The sequence below is a fragment of the Leucoraja erinacea genome, chromosome 7, assembly GCF_028641065.1.
Source record: "Leucoraja erinacea ecotype New England chromosome 7, Leri_hhj_1, whole genome shotgun sequence".
NCBI classification, from domain to species: domain Eukaryota; kingdom Metazoa; phylum Chordata; class Chondrichthyes; order Rajiformes; family Rajidae; genus Leucoraja; species Leucoraja erinaceus.
This window is the reverse complement of record NC_073383.1, coordinates 5407277-5427187: the sequence shown is the minus strand read 5'-3', so window position 1 is coordinate 5427187 and position 19911 is coordinate 5407277. Positions and strand designations below refer to the sequence as shown.

The following is a 19911-nucleotide window of genomic DNA, read 5'->3' as shown; positions in this document are numbered from 1 at the left end:
GCAACTTCAGCAACTGGAACATAACATCCCAACTTCCCACTCAAAGCCTTGACTGATGAAGGCCAATGTCCCGAAAGCCATCTTGATCAGCCTATCTACCTGTGACGCCACTTTCAAGGAGGGACCTGCATTCCTTGATCCCCCTGCTCTACAAAAATCCTCCAGAGCCCGGCCATGCACGGTGAAGGTCCTGCCCTGGTTTGATTTCCCAAAATGATGCATGCAACATCTATCTGCTGAGAAGGCATCCTTGCAGAGCACCAGTGTTGAGGTGTATCAGAGAGGATGTCATCTCTCCTATCCTCACTGATTGGGGTCTGTTGGTCAGGAAGTCGAGGATCCAGTTGCAGAGATGAATGCTGACCTCCAAGTCCCGCGGGTTTGGTGATAAGATTGGATGGTACAATGCTGTCAAAGGCATCGCTGTAGTCTATGATTAAAGTCTGACGTAGGTGTCTCCCTTATCCAGGTGTTCCAGGGATGAGTGTAGGACCAGAGAGGTGGCATCTACTGTGGACCTGTTGTGGTGGTAGGCGAACTGTAGTAGCTCAAGGCCGCTTGACTTAATGTGTTCCATAACTAGCCTCTCAAAAACATTTCCTGGTGAATGTCAAGGCCACTGGTCCCTGTTGTCTTATCACCAGGTCACGAGGTTCTCAATCTCCTTCCTGTTCTCCATCTCGCCTTTATTTGATATCTGGCCCACTATGGCGGTGAATGCAACAAACTTGTAAAATGCTCTTGTAGGGGCCTCAACATATTGCCTGAGGAAACTTTCCTGAGTCCCCTCTGTTGCCTATCCTTGCCCTCCAGAGATGCTGGCTGACCCGCTGGGCTACTCTAGCACTTTGTGTTCTAACTGGATACAGGATTGACTACATGATAGGAAACAGAGGGACAAGCTGGAAGGTTGTTTTATTACAAGAGGCTTATGACTGGATGTGTGCCACAGGAGTTGGTGCAGGGCCTACTGCTGTTTGCCATCCATATCGGATTTAATGAAAGTGTGCAACACACGGTTAGTAAATTTGCTGATGACACTGTGGCGTTGCAACTTTCACCTTGGACGTGGGGGGTCGAGAGGAGATCATCTCTGTCGCCCGGCTCAAACCAGCTCACCTGGACATCAACAGCCCGATGGCGGTGACGTAGCCTCGGCGTAGGGGCCGCCCGCTGGCCGATCTGGAGGTATCTGCTGTCCTTGTTTCCCCCGCTCCGGTTACTTCTGTTCCTCCCACCCTGTTACGGTCCCCTGGCTTTGTTCCGCCAGCCTCCTCTGTTACACCCGCCCCGTCTCCATTTATCACACGTTCCGGTCGCCATGTCCGGCCCCCTGCTCGGTCCCATACCTCGGGTTCTGGTGGGGAGGGGGGGTCCTGTAGCGACACCTGGTGGTGGCTCTGTGTAATCGAACCCTTGTGATTGGCTGAAGTCACATTAACGCGGGTGTTTTATAAGGGTTGTTTTTTTTGCTGTAACGGGTCATTCTAGCGCCACACGTGTAGTACCAACATCGTTGTATTTAGCTGTCTTTAGCGACTCGGGTCACTTATTTATTTTCATTCCCGAAATAAAGAATTTTTACATACCCACCTGTCCCTTGCCTCCTTCTTATTCCTGACCAGAGCCTCAATATCTCATGTCATCCAAGTTTCTTTACTCCCAGCGACCTTGCCTTTCACTCTTAACAGGAACATGCAGGCCCTCAACTCTTGCCATCAGACTTTTAAAAGCATCCCACTTTCCGAACGTTCCTGTTCCCAAGAACAACATCATCCAATCAACTTGAGCAACTTCTTGTCAAATATCTTGAAAATTGGCCTTGCTACAATTCTGACCGTTAACTTGTGGGCCTGCCCTGTCTTTATCCACTCTACCTGACATTCCGCTTCCATGCTGTGCCTCACAACCAGACTCAGTGCCTCAGACCTGACTGTTGTTGCTGCTCACCCTGAAGGGTCATCCTCCTCACCTGTAATGAAAGGGGTGTAGGAAAGAACTGCAGATGCAGGCTTAAATCCAATTTAGACACAAAATGCTGGAGGAACTCGGCGGGTGAGGCAGCATCTCTGGAGAGAAGGAATGGGCGACATTTCGGGTTGAGACCCTTCTTCAGACTTGAAAGGTCTCAGTATTGAAAGGAGTATGAATGTTTTGTAGGGGAATGGCCACACTGGTCACCGACACTCTCTGAAAGTTCTTTAAGAAGGAACTGCAGATGCTGGAAAATCGAAGGTAGACAAAAACGCCAGAGAATCTCAGCGGGTGAGGAAGCATCCATGGAGCGAAGGAAATAGGCAACGTTTCGGGCATACCTTGTTTTGAGGAAGGACATTCTTGCTATTGAAGGAGTGCAGCGTAGATTTACAAGGTTAATTCCCGGGATGGCAGGACTGTCATATGCTGAGAGAATGGAGAAGCTGGGCTTGTACACTCTGGAGTTTAGAAGGATGAGAGGGGATTTCATTGAAACATATAAGATTGTTAAGGGTTTGAACACGCTAGAGGCAGGAAACATGTTCCCGATGTTGGGGGAGTCCAGAACCAGGGGCCACAGTTTAAGAATAAGGGTTAAGCCATTTAGAACAGAGACGAAGAAACCGACAGTTGTGAGTCTGTGGAATTCTCTGCCTCAGAAGGCGGTGGAGGCAGGTTCTCTAGATGCTTTCAAGAGAGAGCTAGATACGGCTCTTAAAGATAGCGGAGTCAGAGGATATGGGGAGAAGGCAGGAACGGGGTACCGATTGGGAATGATCAGCCATGAGTCTATTGCAAAACAAAGAATTTCACTGTGACTTGTCATAAGTGACAATAAAGTATTAATCATTTAAATTGTGCCTTGTGCTATAAGGGTCAAATTCTCCACATAACTGGGTGAATGTTATGGCTCAATGTGCCAATAAAGCTAAACAATATGGCATTTTTTGTTGGCTACCCTAGATATGAAGACATACATTCACAGTGCTATGCACTCATTTTTCACAAATTAATGGAAATATGTACTATATTTTAGGAGGATGCGAGATCCGGGATAGAATGTTTCTGGCAATTAGCATCCTTGAACCAAACTAAATATCGCCAAACTATCAAAATTAGAGATGAATGTGAAAATTCTTTATAATTATTTTAGATAAAACACAGTTCTAGCAAGGAATCTTTCCTGCGGGTGAAGGTTTCAGGAATATGATTATTTCATGCTTATTTTGAGGAGATAAATCATGTATCCCACACAAGTATGCAGCTGATTGTGGGCAAAGTCTATTTTTTGCATGCAATTCCAGAACGTTGCTAAATGTAGACTTTCTAATCTTTGCCAGCAGCCCTGGGTTGTTGAATTATTTTCCTTATGAGGACAGATATAGTTCAGTGCAGACATTCTTTGCCACTCAACCGTTTTGTTCTCACAGACACCATCTACAACCATGAGCCCTTTGATCCTTTTATTATTTAACCTCTGCTATTTCCACTCTCCAATAAAACATACATATATTGTTCAATCCTCTCTTTTCCCCTTTCTCTTCATCTTCTAATCTGTTCATCTTTAACCTTTCCCAGTTCTGAAGGCAGATCTTTGACCTGATTATTAGCTTAGATGGCCCGGTTCATTACAAAAAGTAGCCTCCACCTTGGTATGGAAAACAAATAAAAAAATTATCCCTAGTGAAATTTTTTTTTTTTAAATATCCCTAGTGTGGAGGGTAGTGTTAGTGCGGGGGTCGCTGGTTGGCACGGATTTGGTAGACTAAACCAGAAGGCCTGTTTCCACGCAGTATCGCTAAACTAAATTAAACTTGCATGGGGCGAAAAGAATGCGCTCAATGTTTAAAGAGAAAAGCTTGCACTTTAATTTTAGGCCATTAAAGCATGAGAATTGACACAAAATCCTCGAGTAAGATGCCCCATCTAAACGTCCCGTTTGACTGATCAGTGGATAGACTGAAGAAGGGTCTCGATCCGAAATGTCATCCATTCCTTCTCTCCAGAGACGCTGCCTGTCCCGCTGAGTTACTCCAGCATTTTGTGTCTGTCTTCGGTTTAAACCAGTATCTGCAGTTATTTCTTACACATTTTGACTGCTCAGTGGGACAGGTAGCACCTGGAGAGAAGGAACGTGTGACCTTTTCAGGTACAGACTCTTCTGTGTCTATCATTGGTGTAATGCAGCCTGGCCCGCTGAGTTACTCAAGCATTTTTAATTCAGTTTTGGTGTAAACCAACATCTGCGGCACACGACACAATGAACTATACTAAACTAAATATAAAGGCCTTGTTTGTTGTACAATAGACTGTTGATTACATAACCACATGTGGTACTGTCCTATGTGTGCTGTGAGATCAACTATATTGTAATCCCATTCTAGATTTGCAATCGAACTTAATAGAAATCCCTAGATCTTGTCTTGTTTTATGTCCTTAGTTGTGCTGTTTTACCAGCGTCATATCACACTGGCCATCAATTCTGTGCCCAGGACAGACATTATTATCTGAATGGTGGCCGATTAGGAAAAGGGGAGATGCAACGAGACCTGGGTGTCATGGTATACCAGTCATTGAAAGTAGGCATGCAGGTGCAGCAGGCAGTGAAGGAAGCTAATGGTATGTTAGCATTCATAGCAAAAGGATTTCAGTGTAGGAGCAGGGAGGTTCTACTGCAGTTGTACAGGGTCTTGGTGAAACTACACCTGGAGTATTGCGTACAGTTTTGGTCCCCTAATTTGAGGAAAGACATTCTTGCCATAGAGGGAGTACAGAGAAAGTTCACCAGACTGATTCCTGGGATGTCAGGGCTTTCATATGAAGAAAGACTGGATAGACTTGGCTTGTACTCGCTAGAATTTAGAAGATTGAGGGGGGCGCTTATAGAAACGTACAAAATTCTTAAGCAGTTGGACAGGCTAGATCCAGGAAGATTGTTCCCAATGTCGGGGAAGTCCAGAACAAAGGGTCACAGTTTAAGGATAAGGGGAAAATCTTTTAGGACCGAGATGAGAAAAACATTTTTCACACAGAGAGTGGTGAATCTCTGGAATTCTCTGCCACAGAAGGTAGTTGAGGCCAGTTCATTGGCTATATTTAAGAGGGAGTTAGATGTGGCCCTTGTGGCTAAAGGGATCAGGTGGTATGGAGAGAAGGCAGGTACAGATACCGAGTTGGATGATCAACCATGATCATATTGAATGGTGGTGCAGGCTCGAAGGGCCGAATAGCCTACTCCTGCACCTATTTTCTATGTTTCTATGTCAGTACAGGTGCACAACCTTTTATCCGAAGATCCAAATAACGAAAACCTCCGAATAGTGACATTTTTTCAGTCCTTGAAAAAAGGTCCTTGAAAACGTTCACGGAGGGCGGCCCGCAGAGGTGACAGAGGAACCTCCGGTCGGTCCTCGAAGAAAGGGGAACTAAATCCCCATCCATAAAAGAGAAGGTGAGGGTATATTGCGCGGGAGGGTTAATAATTGACAATATGCTGCTGTCTGCCCGCTGAGTTAAAAAAGTTCCCACGGTAGACTCACGATACACAGTGTATCGTGAGTCTTGCGTGGGAACTTTTTTAACTCAGCAGGCAGGGAGCTGCAGATTGTCGCTCCCTTCAGTTTCACCCCACCTACACCCCTCTGCTTCCCGGCCATGTGTGTGACCCCTTCCCTCCCCTCTCCAGCTCCCCGCCCATTGCACCGGCGTGGGGGCTTTGCACTGTCTTCACGTCGGCAATGCCAGTCACCGGAGACGTCAGGACCAACGGGACACCGACCCCCAGGCCCACTGCAAGCACGGAGATCCCAGAGACCCACAGCCAGCAGCAGCCCAGCCCCGTTCCAACTCCAGAGGAAAACTGCGAACTTGCGGATATGAGCCGGGCACTCTACCACTGAGCCAGCCATTAAAATCTACGCTAAAAAATTTCCATTCCGAAGACCGACAAATTCCAAATTACGAAAAGTGTCTGGTCCCAAGGCTGTCGGATAAAAGGTTGTGCACCTGTATGTGGATGGGAGGGGGAGTTAAAGTGTTAGTAGACTTAGTTGGCTGTTTTGACGAACACTTGCACTATGATCGCCACGTGATGTGGACATGCTAACCATTATATATTTAAATTACCTTTATATTTTGCTCAAAATTCCAGCATCTGCAGTTCCTTGTGTCCTCTTGAGAATATATTTAGAGGGAATGATGGTGTTGAATGCTGAGTTAAAGTCAATGAACAACAGCCTAATAACAGTTTTTAATATTGAAATGGTCCAGGGCATATTGAAGAGCCAGCAAGGTCTCATCTCCTATACATCTTTTGTAGTGGTAGCTAATTGCAGTTAGCCCAGGTCTTTACTAAGGCAGGAGTTTACAGGCATCATAAGCAACCTCTCAAAGCATGGAAGGTAGACAAAAAGCTGGAGAAACTCAGCAGGTGAGGCAACATCTATGGAGGGAAGGAATGGGTGACGTTTCGGGTCGAGACCCTTCAGACTGATGGGGGGGGGGGGGGGGGGGGGGGCGGGAAGAAGAAAGGAAGAGGCGGAGACAGTAGGCTGTGGGAGAGCTGGGAAGGGATGGATGTTGGTGCCACCAGTCAGTAGTCATTGAGGCATGTCACCTTACTCTTCGTGGCACAAGTATTATTGATGACCTTGCTGAGTCGGAAATTGAGGTAAAAGGGGAGGGGAAAAATAGGTGCGAGTACAGGTGGGGCACGGGGGAGAGGGGGAAAAGAAAGGGGGAGTGGGATAAGAAGAGGGATGGAGGAATTGTAGTTGCCTATGATTGGAGAATTCAATGTCTCGGTGGGGTACAGGGTCCTCCTCCACTGCCAGAGTCAGCATCATCGGCATCAACATCGTTGAAAACATCAACGGGCACGGTGCCTTACGATGTTGTGTACAGCAGTGATCGCAACTTCTACTGAAGTGTGGATGGCTGTTGGCTCGCTAGAAGCTCATCCGCCCTTTGACAGGTCTTGTTTTTGGTCCTGCTGGGGGTCCAACCAGGTGGGGTAGATGGTGTAGTCGTTGACTATCAGACCATGGAGCAGGTAGCACGTTGTTCCCCCCCCCCCCCCCCCCCCCCCCCCCCCCCCCCAACGGCAGGTCCTCAAAATGCTCCTACCTTGGGAATATAAACCTCCTTTTCTACTTCCAGAAAAAGCCACATCAGTGGACCATTCCCATTGCTCCTGTAGCCTTGCTGCAAGTGTAAGCCAGCCAACTCACCTGGCAAATTCCTTGTATGTGAATACTTGGCCAATAGATTTATTAATTCATTCCAAGAAAATGAAGTCAATGCCTGATCGAGATCCAGAGCTCGTGACATCATTTGAAGCTTCTCCACAGAAACAAAACAGCTTCCACCGGCCACACGCCACCCACCACATAGCACTCCATAGGATTGCCAGGGCAGGAAAAACTAAATGGATAGGAATGCTAGTTGACAATTGTAGTGTTTAGTTTATATATTTAATCACATGAAAATATTATGATTTCAACAGCACCTATAAGGTATCCGCAGAGTTTAGTTCATGCCTTTGGCCCATGTCCCCCAAAATCTTTCCTACTCATGTTCCCATTTAAATGCCTTTTGGACATTGTCGCTCTACCCGTCTGTCTCGCTTTCTTTTAGACTTTGGATATACAGCATCGAAGTAGGCCGTTCGGCCGACCGAGTCCATGCTGACCAGTACCCTAACACCGTCCTGCACACCAGGAACACTTTGTACAATTTTCCAAAGCCAATTAACCTACAAACCTGTACGTCTTTAGAGTGTGGGTGGAAACCGGAACACCCAGAGAAAACCCACTCGGTCACAGCGAGAAAGGTATGAACTCAGTACAGACAACACTCGTGGCCAGGATTGAATCTGGGTCTCTGGCGCTGTAAGGCAGGAACCCTGCCGCTGCGCCCATTGTGCCACCCTTTTCTCTCTTTTTTATGTTCCAATACTGCCATTTATTCCAGGATGTCCAATTCACTCTGTTGAAGCAAGGAACTGCAGATGCTGATTTAAACCAAAGATAGATACAAAATGTTGGAGTAACTTAGCGGGACAGGCAGTATCCCTGGAGAGAAGGAATGGGTGTCCTTTCAGGTCAAGACTTTTCTTCAGTCTGGGAGGGTCTCGACCCAAAACATCGCCCATTGCTCCTCTCCAGAGATGCTGCCTGTCCCGCTGAGTTACTGCAGCATTTTGTGCCTATCTTTACTTTGCTGTGCTCCCTTCCTGGTTCCATGACCAAATTGTCTCACGTCCCGGAGCCGGTTATCTGGTTCCAGTGCCTTCATCCTTGCTTCCCTCTGTGTTTTACCTTCACCTCATGGTACAAACGGCCATGGGCATCTGCCCTACACAGAGGTAGTGTATTCCTCTCTAACATGGAGGCTCACACCTCCACTTTTAACAAAATTTGAAACTTTGTACTGATGGAACCCTGACTTTTCCAGAATATTTCTTGCTGCAAGGTATATGTTTGCCACCACCACATGTTTGGGCATGCTCACAACCTTTTCCTGGACCTGTTTGAAAAGCACTGTTCCTCTCTCCAACATCAGCTGATAAAGAGATACATGATGGTCACAAAGAGTTACAATCTCCTCTGGCTCTTCCTCCCACAATTCTAAGCTCTGTCCTGGGCGACCAAATATGATGTCAACAGACGTGCAACCAGCGTGTTGTTTTTTGGCTTCATCCAAACTCCAAAAGGCTTTGTGGACTGTGTGATCTCTTCAAATAATCTTTAGGTCACGGTGTTGAAAGCCTGGATTCCAAGGGAGATCCTTGTCACTCCAAGGTAGACACAATATGCTGTAGTAAATCAGGACAGGCATCTCTGGAGAGAAGGAATGGGTGACGTTTCGGGTGGTGACTCTTCTTCAGACCCACACATTCTCTGCAGAGATGCTGCCTATCCCGCTGAGCTACTCCAGCATTTTGTGTCTACCTTTGATTTAAACCAGCATCTGCAGTTCCTTCCTAAACTCCTCGTCACTCCAGCCTTCTTAAATTCAGCAGGTTTGGATGTTGATCTTAACGTGGTATTGGCCTCCAAGCTTACTTCCATGTTGTGACTGACATGACTTGCCTTTGCAGCAGTTTCTCCGATGCTGACAATTGTGCTATTTTAACATGAATATAATGATGGTCACTTCCCATGTCACTGTCAATCTAATCAATTACCGTGTCTCAATTCTCAACAGTAGATTGAGTGCTGCTCCCTCCCCAACATATACATCTACATATTGTTTCAAGAAATGCTCCTGGACATTGTCAATTCCAGCCTAACCAGCCTTAGCAATTAGCAGCCCTATCAATATTAGGAAAGTTACAATAATTTACCAATACAACTCTATTATTCTTGTCGGTATCTCTCTACATATTTTGCTCCACTAAAGGGGCTGTCCCACTTGGGCGACCTAATCTGCGAGTTTAGACGCGTTTACCCTTGACCCAAACTCACAGCATGGTCAACCCGAGGTCCCAGGAGGTCCTATGAGGTCGCTGGAACTCTCCTTCATGCTCGAGGGAAGTTCCAGAATACTCGTGGCCTCAGCTAGGTCGCGGAAAATTTTTCAGCATATTGAAACATTTTCCACAAGTAAAATTTGGTCGGCATGGTTCATTTTAAACTCGTAGTGCAGTGGAGTGGAGTCACTATTTACTTACAGGCAGTCAAGGACTGCCGTAGGCAATCTCCTTTGCGTGTGTGTGGTCGGTCGATCCAGCTCGCGGTTTCAATGCGGACGGTCGATCCAGGCGAGTGCCCTCGAGCTTGAAGGTCCAAAACACTCTTTTTAACTCGCCGATTAGGTCGCGCAAGTCTCCCTTAACTCCCACTGACTATCGGGAGGCCCATAATACACTCCCATCAAAGCGATCCCCTCCTTCTTTCAGAATACCACTAATCCAGCCAAACTGGATAAACCCCCAGGAATGTTCTCCCTCAGCACCGCCATGATGTTCTCACTAATCTAAAAAGCAATCTCCGCTCTTACCCCAACCTCTCTCATGCCTGCAGCACCTGAACCTCACGCCATATCCATCCATTAAGTTAGAGCATGGATAAACAGGTACATGGGTATGGGATATAATAGCAGAGTTTGTCCGCCTTAACCATCAGGGTTCTTGCATTAAAATAAATATAGTTTAGTTCATGGCACGTTGCACATCACCAACCCTGCTTCTGCCAATCCTGTCTACTGAACTCTGGTCTCGACCCGAAACGTCACCCATTCCTTCTCTCCAGAGATGCTGCATGTCCCGCTGAGTTACTCCAGCTTTTTTTTTAATCTATCTTCGGTTTAAAACAGCATCTGCAGTTCCATCCCACACATCTTGCTTGCTTTAACTTCTCTCTTGGTCTAAACTTTCTCATCAGTGAGGTGAACTGCAGATATAAATTCACCACCATATCTCCCATATCTGGGAAGAGAAGGATATGCCAGCTGACATCAGAGACACGGTCACATGGTCATCTAGAGGAGAGAACATAAATCCATATTCCATGCTCATCAGAGATTATTTGGGTGCCTGAGGAAAGTCACTACTTCCCAAAAGAAAGATGCCGATATCAACTGAGGATAGTGTACATACATAAAATGTGATATTTAATGAAAACACAGTTATACAGCTCTGATCATGTCCCCCCTGCTGTTTCATGATTTTCTCAATGTTTCCTCCATACCTTTGTAACAGTGATTTTTGTGTCTATGCAAAAAAGTGTTCTGTTATGTGTTCAAAAATCCTTAACTCTTGGAGCCACACGAGACTGCAGATGCTGAGAATTTATACCCCCCCCCCCCCCCCCCCCCCCCCCCCCCCCCCCCCCCTGGCGGGGAGACCCGTGGAGTGCGAGCAGGAGTTGATCGCCCCAATGCGGAGGGCCCAAACGCTGCCGGGCTACGGGAGTCAAGATAGTCCGTCAACGGAGGGCTCGAGGCCCCCGACCGCGGGAGAGCATAGAAGGGAAGAGATTTTAACTTTTTTTCGCCTTCCATCACAGTGCGGAATGTGGAGGAGTCACTGTGGTGGATGTTAATGTTAATATGTATTGTGTGTGTTCCGTTGCTTTTTATTTGCATGACTGACTTGGCAAATTAAATTCCTTGTATGTTGCAAAACATACTTGGGTAATAAAGTAAGATTGTGATTGTGGAGCAACCAACAATCAGCTAGAGGAATTCTGCAGATCGAGCAGCATCTGGACATGGAAAGGAATAGTCAACGTTTTCGGCTGGGGCATGGGGTTTAAGTCAGATTCATGGAATTTTAGTTAATTTGGAGCATTTTGTGCCGTTCTGGTGCATTTTCAAAGTTCTGAATCTTCTGTCAGAATGGGAACAGAGTGAAGACAAAATAACCTGGGTGGAACAAGACTTGCATCCGCCTCAGGAACGGCTTCTTCCCCTCTATTATCACCCTTCAGAACAGTCCTTCCATAAGCTAGGGTACTGTCTGATTCACCTCTACCCCATTGGACTTTGTCTCTGAAGGCGCTGTGAAACCGTGCTAAAGATACTGTATAACATCCCGTCACAAATACCATAACATTAGATATTAAACTGCACTAATCAATCCTGACTGCAAGAGAACAAAATGCAAAAAACAAAAATTGCAACAATACCTCTTTATCTGCTTTTCCTTTCTTCTTCTTCTTCTCCTCCTTTTTGCCCTTAGCACTCTTTTTCTCCTTCTTTTCCGCAGCCTTCTGTTTCTTTTTTTCTTCTTTGGCAGCAAGTTCCTGAAGCACCTGTGGAGAAAGTTAATTTTATTCCTGCACTGATGAACCTCCTCAATCATTTGCAGTATATATTATGGACCTACCACATGTTCAGATCCTGTTGCCCCATATTTGAACTTGGGTATAAAAGTGTTATAACCAAAATGTATTGTAGACAAATCTCCCAGACCGGATCAGATATATCCGAGGACACTGTGGGAAACTGGAGGAAATTGCAGAAGCCCTGGCTGACATCTACAATTCGTCATTAAATACAGGCGAGGTGTCGGAAGATTGGAAGGAGGCAAAAGTTGTGCCTCTATTCAAAAAGGGCTGCAGGGATAAGGCTGCGAACTACAAGCCAATGAACTTAATATCGGTTGTCAGAAAGTTACCGGAGAGTATTCTGAGGGATTGGATCTACATGCATTTAGATGGGCAAGAGTTGATTAGGGATAGTGAGCATGGTCTTCCTTTGCTCCATAGATGCTGCCTCACCCGCTGAGTTTCTCCAGCATTTTTGTCTACCTTCGATTTTCCAGCATCTGCAGTTCCTTCTTAAACAAATGGTTTTGTACATGGTAGGTCATGTCTCACGAATCTGATTGAGTTTTTTGACGAGGTGACCAAAAAGATTGACATGGGCAGAGCAGTAGATGTTGCATGCATGGACGTCCGCAAAGCATTTGACAAGGTGCCACATGGTAGGCTGCTCTGGAAGGTCAGATCGCAATGATCCAAGGAGAGATAGTTCAATGGATAGAAAATTGGCTTCATGGAAGGAAGCAGAGGGTGATTATGGAAGATTGCTTCTCAGACTGAAGGCCTGTGGATAGTGGTGTGCCTCAGGGTTTGTTTCTGGGCCCATTACTGCTTGTCATCTATATCCATGATTTGGATGAGAACATACATGGCAAGATTGGAAATGATACAAAATTAGGAGGTTTTGCAGATAGTGAAGATGGTTGTGAAAAATTGCAGCAGGATCTTGATCGATTGGCCAGGTGGGCTGAGGAATGGTTGATGGAATGTAATAGAGAAGTGTGAGGTGTTGCATTTGGAAAGTCTAATATGGGCAGGACCTACACAGTGAATGGTAGGGCTCTGGGGAGTGTTGTAGAACAGAGGGATCCAGGAGTACAGGTACATAGGTCCTTGAAGGTGGTGTCATAGGTGAATGGAGGTGGTCAAAAAGGCTTTTAGCACATCGGCCTTCATTAGTCAGAGTATTGAGTATCGAAGTTGCGAGGTCATGGTACAGATATACAAGACGTGGTGAAGCCGCATTTAAAGTATTATGTTCAGTTCTGGGTACCATGTTATAGGAAATATGTTGTCAAGTTGGAAAGGGTGCAGGGAAAATTTACAAGGATGCTGTCAGGACTCGGGGTTCTGAGCTATAGGGAGATGTTGGTCAGAAGAATAAGGGGTGATCTTATAGATGTATAAAATCATGAGAAGAATACATCGGGTACACAGGAGTCTCTTGCTAAGAATAGGGGAATCCATATCGGAGGGCATAGGTTTAAGGTGAAGGGAGAAAGATTGAATAAGAATCTGCTGGGTAACTTATTCATACGAAGGGTGATGGGTGCAATGGAACGAGCTACCAGAGGAGATAGTTGAGGCAGGGACTATCACGATATTTAAGAACCAATTTTACTTCGGAGTCACGTGAGTGACTACGTGAAGAACCCACCCAGCGCGCAGGCGCGCGGCATTACGTCAGCAGTGCAACAGCGGCAGCAGCTGGAGCCAGGCTCTCCAGCTGCAGCATAAAGACGAGACCTCAGGTAAGTGCCTTTTTTGTTACAGAGTCGCGCTAGAGAGAATAATGGCCTCTCGCAAGCGACCAGCCAGGAGGACTGCCTGCCCTACTCCACCCGAGGACGGGTCCATAGCGGGACGGCAGCCTCTCGCAGCGGAGGAGCCTTTTCAACGCTCCCGCTCACCCGACACCGAGCCGCCCCCAGTGCTGCAGATCTCAACGCCCCGCACAGGGAGGAAGGCGACACAGAAAACCGACCGGCCGGTGTCCTCCGATGAATCGGAGGAACGGGAACACTCTCCCCCACCGAAAAGGGGAGACGCTCGGATAAGCTGCATGAGGCAGCTCCTCGAGCGTATGATTAATGAGGAGATGCGGCATCTCCCAGGAGGACGGGCTTTGGCCTCCTCCTCTCCACACCCTTCTGTACCCTCTATATTCGAGGGCAGTAAGGGAGGCCAGGACTGGGCTGGCCTATCCCAAGGGCAGGCGGAGGATATCGTCAGCATGCCGGGCGTGCCGGAAGAAGAGCTACTGGGTGTAGTGGGCCGATATGCGGCACCACCAACAACTGGGATGGTGTTGCCACCCAGAATGGCGGCAACTATAAACAGGCTGTCCAACAACCCGCTGCAGGACAAGGCTGTCCAGCAGGCCCTTGACAACTACATCGCGCCCGAAAATTGCGAGGCGCTGAGGGTCAAGACGGTAAATGGGCAGATCTGGAACCAGCTGGGGCAGCACATAAGGGCTCAGGAGGTCAAAATGCAGCGAGTCCTGAAGCTCCACTCAGCAGCCGTCACCGCCTTTGCTCGGTCCGTTGGGGATGAAGACCTGACCATACCCCAGCAGGATGCCCTCGCACTGATGTGCAGCACCACGTATGAGCTAAACAACCTACGGCGGGACAACATCAGGCCTGCCCTCAACCCAACATATGCCGGCCTCTGTAAAGCTCCAGCGCCCGAACGACAGGCGCTGCTATTTGGTGCGGATCTGGCCAAAAGGCTCAAGGAGTTGGAAGAGGCGGCAAAACCAGTAGGCCTCATGAGGGCAGGGCCAGGACCGAGCAGGGCGAAGACACCCAGTTGGCCGCACGCCTCGGCAGCCACCAGCAGGTACCGAGCTGGTGAAAGCCTGGTGACCGCCTCCCACTACCCCCAGTGCTCTTTTTTAGAGCGGGGCCCAGGGCGGAGCCGTGGGAAGATGCGCCGCCCCACCGCAGCACCAACACGGACAACCTTGGGCCAGACCCACCGGAAACGACCCCACAAGTGAACATGGAGGTAGGTGGGTCTGGTTCCTGTCAACATACACAGACAAAGGGTGTAGTATTAACAGGGGGACGTTTGAGGTTCTTCAAGCATGTTTGGTGCTCCCTTACTAACAATCAGTTTATACTCAACAGTATTAGTGGATACAAGATTGAGTTCAAACCAGGCGTAGAACCGCCAGTTCAGCACATGCCCCAAAGGGTGTTCCTTCCCTCGGCAGTTGAGAAGGTAGAAGGACAAGCTGAACTTGATCGGCTCGTGGCTAAAGGCATCATAGAAATGACCACACACGAGCCGCAAGAATTTGTATCAAATATTTTTCTCAAAAACCAAAAAAGATGGTGGATGTCGCATTATTATTGATCTGACATCACTCAATCAGTCTGTTGAGTATCAACATTTCAAAATGGAGACATTTGTCACTGCCAGACAACTGATCTCCAAGGGATACTACATGGCAAGCATAGATATCAAAGATGCTTACTATTTGGTACCCATTCATAAAGATTACTTTAAATATCTGAAATTTATCTGGAGGGGCCAGCTATGGCAGTACCGAGCTTTGCCCAATGGTTTAACGACAGCTCCCAGACTATTTACGAAAATTCTTAAAGTGGCCATGAAGAAATTGAGAGAACTAAAACATTTAGTAGTGGCCTATCTGGACGATGTTCTCATATTAGGAAGAACACGGGAACAAGCTGTCGCAGGAGTGTTAGCCACTAAACAACTCCTTGAAACTTGGGGTTTTATCCTTCACCCAGATAAATCAATATTGGAGCCTACTACTAACATGGATTACTTAGGCTTCACTATTGACACGATTCACATGACTGTCACTCTGCCCAGAAACAAAACAGTTTCACTCATTGAAGCTTGTAGCCATTTAATTGCTACACCGCAACCTAGAATACGGCATGTAGCCAGAGTTATTGGCTCTATAGTAGCAGCATTTCCGGCTGCCCAACATGGGCCCTTGCATTATCAAAATCTACAAAGAGCAAGGACTCATGCATTACGCCTTCATAGGGGGCATTATGATCGCAAAATGGATTTACCCGCTGAAGCCAAATCAGAACTTCAGTGGTGGGTTGACAATATTTGGCACAGTCACAGTCCTATCACCGTAACAATCCTAACATAACCATTGCAACGGATGCCAGTGCTTTAGGCTGGGGAGCTACTAACTCCAAAGACAGCACAGGTGGCAGATGGACTAACTCAGAGGCATCGCTACTACAATCACTGGGCATTAACTTTTTGGAAATGCTCGCCGCCTTTTATGGGCTAAAAGCATATGCATCTGGTATGCGGCACGTGCATGTTAGAATTATGATCGACAACACTACGGCAGTATCTTATATCCAGCACATGGGTGGCATTAAATCAGTATCATGCGACAAATTAACTGCTATAATCTGGCAATGGTGTGTCGAGAGACATATTTGGCTATCAGCTGCCTATTTACCAGGCAAGCTAAATTTAGTGGCGGACACCAGGTCACGAAAATTCAACGACAACATCGAATGGATGTTGGACCCAAAATTATTTGCTAAAATTATCAAGCAATATGGTACGCCAGATATAGATTTGTTTGCGTCTAGGTTAAATCACCAACTACCCATGTATGTGGCTTGGGAACCAGACCCAGAGGCAGCAGCGGTAGATGCCTTCACGCTGGACTGGGGAAATTTCTTTTTCTATGCTTTCCCTCCCTTCTGCCTCATCAGTCTTTTTTCCTTCTTTTCCGCAGGTACTCCAGAAAATTCAGGCAGACTCAGCCTCTGGCATTCTGGTCGTGCCCGACTGGCCTACCCAACCATGGTTCCCAATGTTCCACGACATGGTGGTAGAGACACCAATGGTCCTTCAACACCACCCCCAATTATTGACTCACCCGGTAACTGGCATTAGCCATCCATGCCACCAAAAATTGAAACTCCTGGTTTCCAGATTTTGAACAGGCCTTACCGGGGATTGGGGTTATCAGACAGAACAATCACCACCATGTCGGCATCCCTGCGAGTTTCCACCAAGAAACAGTACCTGACCTTCATCAGGAAATGGGAACAGTACTGTCTGGACGCAGGGACATCCTACAAGACGACTTCGATCTCGGATGTGCTGGAGTTCCTGGCCCACCTGCACCATGATCTCAAGATGAGCTACAGTGCCATCAATACGGCTCGGAGCGCACTGTCCGCATACCTCATGCCGATAGAACAGCATAGTGTGGGATCCCACCCTCTAGTCATCAGACTCCTTAAGGGGATCTTTAATACCAAACCCCCTACACCTAGATACACTCACATGTGGGATGTGAGTGTAGTTCTCACACACCTTCGAGGTTGGCCTCCGGTGGGATCCCTGAGCCTGGAACAGGCCACTTACAAAACCCTCATGCTCATGGCGCTTGTCTCAGCTCAAAGGGTTCAGTCGCTCCATCAGCTAAATCTGAACTACATGGTGACCACCCCAGATACCATTACTTTCACCATGCCGGGGTTGGTAAAACAAAGTAGACCAGGTACATCAAACTCCCCGTTGACCTTCCGGGCTTACCCTCCAGAACCTAGGCTGTGTGTGGTGACCCACCTTCATCATTATCTAGACACAACCCAAACGCTAAGAGGGAGAGAGAAAGCCTTATGGGTTAGCCACAGAAAGCCTTTTGGACGGGTAACCAGCCAAACATTATCCAGATGGTTGAAACAGGTCCTCAGCATGGCAGGGATTAACACAAATGTTTTTAAATCCCATTCAACCAGGGCAGCGTCCACCTCAGCGGCGGATAGGATGCAGATTCCCCTCGACCACATCCTCAGAGCAGCGGGATGGTCAAGGGAATCGACATTCCAACGATTTTACAACAAACCGCTGATGGAACAGGACGTCTTTGCGGATACCGTTTTAAAACCGCAAAGTTATGATTTAAAGCCCATGGGAGCTATTTTGTTTTTTGTTATAGTTAATAAATATTTCTTTTATAACTAAACAAACTTGTTGGTCTCTAGCTACCACTTCCTCCCTCGATGATCTTTCGGCAGTGAGTGATATAACTGTTACACGGTTTGAAATCACAGACCTTTGAAGTCTTCACGTAGTCACTCACGTGACTCCGAAGTAAAATAGTAAGATTAAACGAGTACTTACCAGTACGAAGTTTGATCTGTATTTTATGAGGAGTTACGATGAGGGATTACGTGCCCTCCGCTCCCACCCTCATTATATAGATCAAATTCGGACTAATGTCTCGTTGGTCTTCACTATCTTTACTTCAACTAGTGTCTATCTGTGATTCCACACCGCTGCTTGGAAGTATGCCGCGCCTGCGCGCTGGGTGGGTTCTTCACGTAATCCCTCATCGTAACTCCTCATAAAATACAGATCAAACTTCGTACTGGTAAGTACTCGTTTAATCTTACTATTATACAGGACATGAATGGGATAGGTTTAGAGGGGTATGGGCCAAACACAGGAAAGTGGGACTAGTGTAAATGGGACATATTGATCGGTGTTAGGCCAAACGGTCTGCTTGCACACTGTATGTCTTTATAATTGGCCTCTGTAAATTGCACCCAGTGCGTTATGAATGGATGAGTAAGTGGAATAACATAGAACTAGATTGAATGAGTGATCATTGGCTAGTGTAGGCTCGATGGGCAGTGGGGCTATTTCCATGCTGTGTTTTCAATCAATCAAAATGTTGACACCGTACAATGGCTGCCTCGCCAACATTCTGTCTCGTCCCTTTCTCTCTTTGTCATTTTTTAGTCTGTAGTTAAATGTTGTTTTAGTGTATGGGGTGAGGGAAACATTTTTTATCTCTTTCCTCAACGGAAATGCAACTTTTTCCTCATCGTATCTCCGTCTGCGCTGCGGCCTAACATCGTGGAGCTGGTGGCCTTTTGCTGGGGATCTATCTTGGGAGCACAAACCGCGGGAGCCTGTGGACTTAACTTTGTGGAGTTGGCGGTCCCTTTCTCAGGGATCGACCTCGGAAGCTCCAACCGCAGGAGTCTGTAGACTTCAACATCACGGAGCTCGTGGTCCCTGGTTAGGGACTGGCTCCAGGCTGCAGGAGCTTTGATCGCCCCAACGTGGGACCTTCAATGTCCCCGACCACGGGAGAAAAAGAAGAAAAAAAGATAAGCCTTACATCACAGTGGGGAAGTGATGAGGGAGAATGATCTTCTTCTTGCATATAGCGTGCACAGCCTAAAGTTGAAGGACAACTTGTTCTATTTGATCTTATTTGATTGTATATGCCGAATTGATTGCATTCATCGAAACAGGGTGGACCACGTGATGGTTGCAATCTTCCACCCCAAGGGAGATTGATGAAGGCAGGGCAGTGGGTGTTATATATATATATGGATTAAGTAAGGCTTTTGATAAAGTCCCTCAAGGCAGGCTGATCCACAAAATTACGGTGTACAGAATTCAAATGAGATTGGCTTATTCAGGGAAGACAGAATGCTGCAGTGGAAGGAAGATACTCTGGCTGGAGGTCTGGAGGCTGAAGTTCCACAATGATCTGTGCTGGGACCTCTGCTGTTTATGTTTGGGCGCATGTTGGGGTGACAAGTTGAGCCGGAGGGTCTGTTTCCACTATGACTCATGGTCAGTCAGGTGTTGCAGCTGGGGACACTGCAATTCTCCCTGAGCTCTACATTGTACAGGAGGATCACACCATTGCTATCAGAAATAATTAAATCCACCCTAGTAGACAAAAAGCTGAAGAAATGAAGTGGGTGAGGCAGCATCTATGGAGCGAGGGAATAGGCGACATTTTCCTTTGCTCCATAGATGCTGCCTCTCCTAATCCTTCGCCACATACATGCTGCCTCACCCGCTAAGTTTCTCCAGCTTTTTTATCTACCGTCGATTTTTCCAGCATATGCAGTTCTTTCTTAAACATATCCACACTGGTGTGCTTCTACTGGTTAAAAAAAAGTACAGCTAGCATCATGAGGAAGTGCAGGCAACTCTGCTATAAATGTATTTCATAATGCTAATTGGATAAAGCATGGCTGGCAAATTAGAAAAATTACGTTTTATTATGCATGCAAAATTGATTATGCACAAATTCAATCAGGAACTTGGGGAACCAGCTACTTTGGAAAATGACAAGCAGAAAAAAGCTGTCTTGGTTAAAAAGAATTCT

General features: G+C 46.9%; 1 protein-coding gene across 2 annotated transcripts in view; it reads right to left on the bottom strand.

The window, feature by feature from the left end:
- The window catches only part of iqca1 (IQ motif containing with AAA domain 1), a 122283-nt gene that overhangs the window by 59403 nt on the left and 42969 nt on the right, over window positions 1-19911 (bottom strand). For both annotated transcript variants that reach the window (XM_055637682.1, XM_055637681.1), the window contains one exon: window positions 11607-11732. In XM_055637682.1, coding sequence (XP_055493657.1) covers window positions 11607-11732 — 126 coding nt within the window. The remainder of the gene's footprint in view (window positions 1-11606; window positions 11733-19911) is intronic.